This window comes from Lytechinus variegatus, chromosome 7, assembly GCF_018143015.1.
Source record: "Lytechinus variegatus isolate NC3 chromosome 7, Lvar_3.0, whole genome shotgun sequence".
In the NCBI taxonomy this organism is placed as follows: Eukaryota; Metazoa; Echinodermata; class Echinoidea; order Temnopleuroida; family Toxopneustidae; genus Lytechinus; species Lytechinus variegatus.
The window spans coordinates 9,458,051-9,468,170 of NC_054746.1; the positions used below are offsets into that span (position 1 = coordinate 9,458,051).

Sequence of the window (10,120 nt, forward strand, 5' to 3'; positions counted from 1 at the left end):
CATGTGTACGACTACGAGTGAACGTAGTGCCATCAAGCTGAACTGCTTATTTATTAATTCTACGTTTAGATTGAACTTCTTGAGTTTGTTACAAACAATGTGGATATTTGGATATGGATCATTGACATGGAAGACCAATTTTCCGTATACGGAACGGTTAGTTGGCAGTGTGAAAGGCTATGCCAGGAGATTTTGGCAAGCAAGCTTGGACCACAGAGGAGTGCCCGAAAAGGTATGCGTCACTTGGTTGCCAACCCCGGGGCAGGTCCGGGTCAGATGGGTGTCAGTAATCGGCATGAATTTATACTTAGTTTCAGGCCATGGGTTCTTTTTGCAGACAATAAACTTGTTTCTTGAGCCAGGCTGAAACCACACATGATCAAGCACAACATACACTTTTTGAAGAAATCTTAAAAATCGTAACAAATAAAAAACCTTTGTGTAGTACAATCTCACAGCTCACATTTACACTGTAATACGGTATCTAAGTACAGTTTATACTGTAGTAATTGGGCCATGTACATGCAGTACCCTATATGTATTAATATGTGTATAACTATAAGTCTATGTATTGATCTATGTTCATGTATGTATTAAGTCCGTGTGTGCAGTGTGTAGGCGAGGAGCACTCCTGATTGGATGAGCCTTTATATGCTCCTACGCCTGCTATGTACAATGTATGTATTAAGTCCGTGTGTGTGCTGTGTGTAGGCGAGGAGCACTCCTGATTGGAGGAGCCTTTATATGCTCCTACGCCTGCTACGTACGTGTGTGCGTTGCACAGCACGTACACAAGCTGGTGCTGGGATCGGAAAAGAGATCCAGCCTAGACACCAAAGGAAGACACCGTGGAGACATCATAGAGAGAAGACCACCATCGAGTGAGGACATCCCAGAAGCTCCCCACTCGGCGATGTGGTCTTGAGAAGCAACCTAGCTGTAATTAGAAGTCTGTACCTGTATCTACCGTGTGGCATCGTCTGTACAAGTGTCAGGTAAATATTAGTTGTTGTCAGTGTCTTGTACCGTCGAAGTAACCCATTCGTGATTCGTGAGTAATAATCCTCGTCAGTGTCGTACCCGTACCAGTCATTAACCACTCGGTCGTCCCGTCATTCGTATCTGTCTGTCTCGTGCCATCACAGTAACCCATCCCACACTATCAGTTTTACTTCAATACTAACCTCGCAATACGAGCGCTAAGTAATTACTCACCTGTGGTGATGACTTCTATAACTCATATGTTTGTTATATAGTTACATGTTATTTTTTCGTTGTTGACTACCAAACAAATATCTGTAATTTTGAGCCAGTTGCTTTTTTACTTTCTGTGAGCTCTCCATATATTATTAACTAGATTTTTATTTATCATGCGGAAGAATTATTCGGTCTGTCGTAGATGGATAAATGGACACAATTTTTTAAGCAGATATTAGATTGAAAGGTAAATAGGCAGACAGACACTGAATTTAAACAGATAGAGAAAGATAGATAGATAAAATATAGGTGGATAAATTGATAGATAGATAGAGGTAGGTAGGTAGATAGATCTATAGATAGATAGATCTTCAGATAGATAGATAGAGAGAGAGATAGATAGATAAATAGATAGATCAAAAGATGAATAGATAGACATATTTAAACAGATAGATGAAAAAGATAGATGTTGTTGGGTATCAGTATCGCCAATTGATAATATGATATAATAATTCTCTGTCTCCCCTCTCCCTTTCTCTCTTTCACCCCCCTTTCTCATTCATCTCTTCCCCTCCTGACATTCTCTCTGCCCCCCCCCTCTCTGCATTTTAATCTTTGAAACTATTTCACAGCCTGGAAGAGTAGTCACCCTCATCGAAACACCAGGGGTAAGAAATTTGAGATATTTTAATCTGGCTTGGATTTACAAAGGTTCATTAAAAAAATATATATTAAATTTTCTCAACTTTGAATTATTTTATTTTAATTGTCTGTGAATTGGGTAAAATTGAATTATTGGATGCATTGAAATCTTGTACAAGCCTAAGTTTGAAATTAAGAACAAAGAAATTGAAGAAAAAAAATACTGAAACTTGGTATAATGGTGTGCAGAAAATGTAAAATGATTTGAGTATATCATTTGGTGTAATTCAAATTACAATTATTGATTTATGTTATCATTTATTCAAAATATCTGTAGTGGAGGGAACTTTGATTCAGATCATGGTAACTGCTTGACAAAGCCCTTCATTTGGATGTAATCCCCACAAATGGATAAATACATCTATAGATGTCAGTCACAATCCGCTCGTGATGGACAGGGCTCAGTTTAAAGGAAACAAAAACCCAAGGAGAAAAGCAATCATATAGCAAAGAATAAAATGAGAGGAACAATTTAAAACAAGTTTCATCAAAATCGGTTATGAAATAAGCAAGTTATGGGAGTTTGAAAACTCTTGTTGCACTTTCTATGAGGATCCTCAAATTGGCAAACATGCTTCAAAATGGCTGATTTTGTGGACAACTCTCCATTTGTTTTGTACACAAATTTTCAGATATTTCCCTTTATTTTACATATTTCACATTATCTCCTCCTGACCTTGACATATGTAGTGTGAATCATATTTTCCCATGACATGTTGTGCTCAGAAGGAGGCAAGATGCAATTTGAAAGATCATGAGGAAAATCTGAAAAATTGTGTACAAAACAAATGGAGAGTTACTGAGAAGGTTGTTGATGAAATGAAACATACTCCATCTTTTATCACCTACCTCAGGAGGATGTATGGGGTATTGCCTATCATGTCGCCGAGAGTGATAGAGACAGTGTGAAGGAGTATCTTGACTTCAGGGAAAAGAATGGCTACACCACGAAAGCCGTGATGTTTTATCCGATTCAGTCTCCGGATGGCTCCGTTCAAGAACCCTTGGAAGTCCTGGTCTACATTGCCACTCCCTGTAACCCTTCGTTTCTAGGACCTGCTCCCCTGGAAGAGATAGCCAATCAGATCCTTCGCTCTGAGGGACCCAGTGGGAAGAACAAGGACTACTTGCTGCAGCTTGCTGTCACCATGAGAAAGCTGGTCCCAGACTGCAACGATGCACATCTTTTTGAGCTGGAAAGACTAGTGAAGGGACTGATGGCAGAAGATAATAGTCAAACCGTCCATCATCGAGACAAGGAAAATGATACCATGGTACATGTATGATGCTAAAAGCTTGTTCTTAAAGGGGAATGAAATCTTTGGAACAAGATAGCTTAAGTGTGAAAACATAAAAATCAAAGAAACAGATCAACAAAAGTTTGAGAAAAATCAGACAAATAATGAGGAAGTTATGAGCATTTGAATATTGCGATCACTAATGCTATGAAGATCCTCACATTTGCAATGCGACAAAGATGTGTGATGTAACTTGTGAACAACTTTCCCCATTACTTTAGTATATATTTCACTGCCTCTTTTTCACATCTATAAGTAGAGCATATAAATATTCTTTCTATAGGAGGGCATGTAATACAGATTTTTAAAGAATACATCATGGATAAAGAGAAAAAGCAACAAGAGACATTTTGGGAGCATTTTAGAGTCCATCAAAGGGAAAGTTGTTCACATGTGACATCACACTTCCTTGTCGCATTGCCAATGGGAGGATCTCCATAGCGTTAGTGATTGCAATATTCAAATGCTCATAACTTTCTCATTATTTGTCCAATTTTTCTCAAACTTCCTTTGTTCTCATTCTTTGATTTGTCTGTTTCGACACAAGCCTACTTGTTCCAAAGTTTTCATTCCCCTTTAATGACAAGTCTACCTGGATAAACAGAGTTCTACCTAGTGTGTTTGATATTTGGATTTTTGTGATGTGCCCTCCCAATGAATAACTTATTTAATGCTAATTTTGATACCTTTTGGAGTTCTGTATATAGTGTGTACTTGTTATAGCCCCATATCAAAAATTTATTGTATGATCTAAAATCATCCATAATGATTTTCTGCAATTGATCACAGCAAGCAGCCTTAGGATCAATCACTAAGCTTTATATTTCAGGGCCCAGTCTAGACCCTATTTTTTACCACAGGGGCCCATTGCATAAAACATTTGCCATAAAAAAAAACTCTGTCAAATTTTTGCAGAGTTTATTATTGTGTAATTATCTATTTCATAATTTTGTTTACCAGAATTTTTGCTTATTTGCCAAAGTTTTTATGCAACGGGCCCCAGATGTTCATTATGCAGATTTACATTTGCAATGCAACTCCTGTGAAACTCTATTATTTTATCAGTTTTGTGACAGATTTATTGATATGATAACTGCATCAAAATGCATATTATTTTCATTTTTTTCTTTTCACAGCAATCTAAATAGAGTGTACAATTGTAATGCACTTTATTACTTTTTAAACTAGATTTCTATCTTAATTAAAACATATGTCAGAATATGTGCTGTAAATCTAAACTATTGCAGTTGATAATAAATTTATGTAAAGTAGGCCTACTGTTATTTTACAGGGAATGTAATGTAATGGTGCATGATCCTTATTTCATTATAAATCTTGTGCAATTTGTAGCCAAACTTAACAACATTTATGCAGTATTTATGTATATGACGGAAATATGTCTAAAAGAAGAATTTTGATTCATTACTTCTTCTTGAAACATGCATTACAGAAACCCGTCCATAAAGACCCATGCTCATTGAGACCCATTTTCTTGTCTTCCTACATATAGGTAGTCTTTATAGGCGATTCTCTGCAAATGGTTTTATCAGTATAAACTTGATTAAGTTAAAACAAGGACACCAAAGCTCTATGAAGCACAGTGTCGTATGTCATTTTATTTCATTTCATTAATTTGATTGATCACATTTATTGGACATTTGGACTACAAGGTAGAACATTTCTATTGTAGGTTGAATTTCCCTCAAGAACTCAAAAGAAGAATGATATTCAAATTTACATGTTTGGAAATATTTTATAAAATACAGTTTGCACATCATTTTAAACTTTAAAAAAATGTAGAGCTTATCAGGGCAATTTATTGATTCAATGACTTTCCTACGCTATTTAGACCAAATTTTAGACAAAATATTAAAGGTCAAGTCCACCTCAGAAAAATGTTGATTTGAATCAATAGAAAAAAATCAGATAAGCATAATGCTGAAAATTTCATCAAAATTGGTTGTAAAATAAGAAAGTTACGACATTTTAAAGTTTCGCTTATTTTTCACAAAATAGTTATATGCACAATTTTAAAGTCACATGCAAATGATAGAATCAATGATGTCCGTTACTTACTATTCCTTTTGTTTTTTATTGTTTGAATTTTACAATATGTCAATTTTTACAAATTTGACTATAAAGACCAACTTGACTGAAACTAAAATGGTAGACAATGGCAATTCCACATGTTCAGGCGAAATAAAACTTTGTTTCTCAGGACAATGAGTAGAAAATTAGAATATTTCATATAATGAAATAAAAAAGAAATAGTTTGCATACCAACCAGGATGTGAATATAACTATTTCAAGATATTAAGGGAAACTGAAAAATGTCATAACTTGCTTATTTTACTTCCTATTTTGGTGAAATTTTCAGTGTTGTGATTAATTTTGGATTTTTCTCTTTTTATTCAAATCAAACTTTTTGTCGGGGTGGACTTGTCCTTTAAATAAACTATTTGATAACCAGTTTTGTGAATAGTGCAAATTACAAAGAAGTCTATTTGCACTCTGGAATAAGAAAAAAAGATTTACATGTCTATTTTCGGTAGTATGCAATAGTTAGCTTCTGCCCCCGGGGGGCCACTTACATTGACGAATGGATACCATGCGCGACCAAAAAAAACATGTAAAAAGGATGTCTTTTTCAAGATAGGGCACGTTACGTAAATAAGGGTGTCAAAAACACAAAAATAATGAAAAAGGGGTATCTATTTCACTAGGAAAGATCGTGTTTAGGGTCAGATTTGCGGGAATGATAAAACAAAATTAAAATGTCTTATAAAGGATGTCCTTTTTGACCCACCACTTCATGTTTAGAGCCCGATTTTTGCGAGCTGTTGAAGGTGGGGCCGTACTAAACCAAATGATGTGTAAAGGTAAATCCGACAACCGACGGACCCGTGAAAATATCGCTGTACTTGTTTAGGGGTTCATTTCAGGGAATACTTGCCAAGAGTATCGTTTTGTTTCCAATACTTGTTAAGGGTAGGGTTTCACACGCCAATACTTGTTAAGGGGTGCATTTTCAGAATATTGAAAATACGTGTTTAGGGTGCTTTTCGAGACCCCATGGTCGCGCATGGTATCCACTCGTCAATGGAAGTGCCCCCCCCCCCCAGGCTTCTGCCCTACTTTGGCAAGAGGAAGCAGGTATTAAGATGTAATTCTCTATTGAAAATAGAATTGTGTCTGTCATTTTTTAATGCATAAATGTAGATGCCAATAAGTTTGATAGCATAGTGGTTTCAACAGTCCTATCTGACCGTAGGATCTGTAGTTTCCTCTTGGAATTTCCCCTAGAAGAAGAAAACAATGCATATAATAGAAACAAATAAATTCAGTTTCATTACATTGCTCTTTTTTTATATCAAGTCAGTATTTCTGAGATGTTGTCCCTGGTTGTTGTCCTTAAAGGCACTGCCCATCGACAATATCCGCGAATGTGAATGCTTTATATATAATATTCATTTTTAAGTTGGTTTCTGGAAATTAACATGCAATACTAGAATTTTTCACATCTGACATGTTAAAACTGGCATTTTAACATGGAAAGCAGGTCTGATAATATAGACGTATATATATTGATGATATTTATTAAAAGTATAGAACATCCCACATTTAGTGCTATGTGTCTTTTCTAAAGTATATATGACCATGAAAATACAAATATCATTTCATCACAGGGGCCGCGGAACCGGGGACTGGGGGCTTCCCCCTCCCCCCCCCCCACTTTTTTCCAAAACTGTGTACAAAAACGCAAAAATGACCATACGATTGTGATTTTTTGCATAGTCAGCCCCCCCCCCCTTTTGGCCCAGCCCCCCCCCCATTTTAAAAACCGTTCCGCTGCCCCTGCATCACTATATTTTATCAAGCCTTAGGAATGGTAGTATAGCACTGTGCTCTATACTCGATCATAAATTGGTACAGTGGAAAAAAGGCAGTAAATCAGTAAGTATCAAGAAGACGAAAAGTTTCAGCTAGCCTTAACTGCCACTTTCCATATTTGTGAACCTACCAATATTACTTCATCATTAAAAAAAATAAATACATGTCATCTCAACCTGAGGTGGAGGGAAAAGTTTTTTATGACATGGCAAGAAGTTCGAGACTGCTGTACTTTACCTGAACCAAAAGTTTACCAATTCACCATAAGCCAATGCACAGAACTTACTTTGCAATATTACAAATGCATGAGCTGCTGGCGGCGAGTGTCCAGTGCGCACCTTCTGAAGAAACTGAGCTTTCTCTGCATTTACTTTTATGCACAACAGAGCAATTGCATTATTTGTTTTATAAAATAGCAACACAGAAACAAATTCTTAAAAAGTTACAGTAGTTTTGTTGGGATTCTCCCGGGACTTCTACCGCACTGGTCTACTTGAGTGTGCAATGTCAATTTTCATTGCACACCTTTTGCCCTGCCGTGCAACGCACACAAAAAGTTGGAGGTCATGTGACGCATATTGACTAATCGCGATGCTTGAAATAATACACTTTTTTTATATCATACCTTATAGCACTGTACTAACTCCACAAAAATATGTAAGTGTGAACAGAGCACTAACGGTACTCCTAGTCACATCTTTTGGATTGTAACGTTGACCCAAAATGTAAATAATGGCTGCGATATCACAGCCTCTGATAGCCCATTGTTAGTGCTATATGTTTCTATGTGGCCGGTACAGGCTGATTAATAAAAGATGATTATAGCGGATGGCTTTTCTGCATGGATTACCAGTGATATTGTACTTGTTCGGGCCAGTATCACTGGTATGTCATTTAGAACCATCCAATTTATAAATATACCTTTCATGTTTATAGATCTATGTAGCTATACAAAGAAGGATTTATGTAATACATATACTTTCAAGTCCATTGTTTTTTTTTTATTTAGTACTGAAATTATTTCCCTTATGATTATCTGTATTTTATGCCATCACTTTTTTGTCTTTTTTCATTCTTGATTGGACACAAATCAGATAAATAAGAAAAGGAAAGACAGATTTTCATAGAATTTCAAATAAATTTAATTCAATCAAATTGAATACAATTACTAAACATTCCAAATTGCAGCAGATATATATGACTCTAAAGAGTAAAAAATATACGTGTATTGAAAAAGATTTCACATTTCCCTGATTTGGGCTACAATGAATTAAAGCACAAGTACTGGTAGACACACAATTAAGTTCATTCTCCTTTCATGCAACAATGATTTTTCAAAGGATTTGATATGTAGTATGAAGAATGCTTCCATAAACGCTGTCACTACAATGTGAGATACACACAATCTAAATTCAAATCAGGCCCTGTCCAACCCAAACTGAAATGGAATCTTAGAATCTTCACTATGGAAAGCCAATAGCACCAAATTTCATTATCAACAACTTGTAATGGTGGGTGGGGGTTGATGGGCACTAACATGTAATGGCACTATAAGTCTAAGGGGGGGGGGCAGTCAAAAATATTGCTGTACAAAAAAACACGTTTAAAGGGGGTGGTTTCTCAGTTTTGGATGCGGGCCGCACGTGCACTCGTTAAGGGTGTCAAAAACACTGATTTTCAAAAATAAGGGTGGTTTTGAAAGACTGGTCAATAGCGGGGTCAAATGTATTTGGGGTATGTTTTTTTTTCCAAAGCTTATATTTTCTAAGACTAGCCAAACGTGTTTAAGGTATCTTCTTTCCCCCCAAGCTTTTTCCCCAGGGCTTTTTGCTCCTCGTTTCTGAAAAGTGTTCAGGTTCTTCCGAATTGTGGTATTTTAACCCTAACTGCACAGGGGGTATGGCCCATGAATATAGTTTTGTCTATATTTAAATATATTGTTACTGTTAGCAAGAAGACAAAACTTTTTTAGGGGTCATATTCTGGCGACAACTTGTTTTGGGGGTGTTTGGAAATAATTTGGCCATGCATAAGTACATTTGACTGGCCCACCAGGGGGTATGTATGGCCCAGATGCCCCCTTTTCACGTCTTGCCAGTGGTTCGTAAGCATATAATTTTCATCCCCTCTTTCACTGACCAACCGTTCTCCCCATTCCTAAAAATCTCATTCTGTTATATTGTTCATTCTGTGAGCCCCTAGACATTAAGATCCAGTGCTTCCATAAGCCCCTATTTCAGGCTGCAGTTCTCAAGACATTCTGTATGTGAAATCACCTTTGACTTTGGTCATGTGACCTGAAACTCGCATGAGATGTTCAGTGATACTCTTGATTACTCTTAGTCTTATGTCCAAGTTTTATGAACTAGATCCATACACTTTCATTTATGATGGTTATTCATCAAATACCCCCAACATGGCACTGGTCCATTGACCTTGGTCATGTGACCTGAAACTCGCACAGGATGTTCAGCAATACTTGATTACTCTCATGTCCAAGTTTTATGAACTAGACGAATACACTTACAGAGTTATGATGGTAATTCAACAAATATCCCCAACATGGCCAAAGTTCATTGACCTTGAATGACCTTGGTCATGTGACTTGAAACTCAGGCAGGATGTTCAGTAATACTTGATTGACCTTATGTCTAAGTTTCATGAACTAGGTCCACATATGTTCTGATTTATGATGACATTTCAAAAACCTAACCTTAGGTTAAGATTTTGATGTTGATTCCCCCTAACATGGTCTAAATACATTGACCCTAAATGACTTTTGACCTTGATGGTCATGTGACCTGAATCTCAGGCAGGATTTTCAGTAATACTTGATTAACCTTATGGCCAAGTTTCATGAGATAGGTTCATACACTTTCTAAGTTATGCTGTCATTTCAAAAACTTAATCATTTGTTAAATTTGGTGTTGATGCCGTCGCGGTCGGAAAAGCGGCGCCTACAGCCTCATTCTGCTTTGCAGGTGAGACAAAAAGGAGGTAGAGATGGATCGGACATGTATTATTAAAGAAAA

At 36.6% G+C, this 10,120-nt stretch overlaps 1 protein-coding gene across 1 annotated transcript; it reads left to right on the forward strand.

Moving 5' to 3' along the window:
* The first annotated feature begins 32 nt into the window (after nucleotides 1-32).
* On the forward strand, nucleotides 33-3,245 carry LOC121417959 (putative glutathione-specific gamma-glutamylcyclotransferase 2). Its single transcript, XM_041611670.1, has 3 exons — nucleotides 33-232; nucleotides 1,830-1,865; nucleotides 2,754-3,245. The coding sequence occupies exons 1-3, from the start codon at nucleotides 98-100 to the stop codon at nucleotides 3,183-3,185; spliced, it is 603 nt and encodes a 200-aa protein (XP_041467604.1). The 5' UTR covers nucleotides 33-97; the 3' UTR covers nucleotides 3,186-3,245.
* Nucleotides 3,246-10,120: the final 6,875 nt, after the last annotated feature.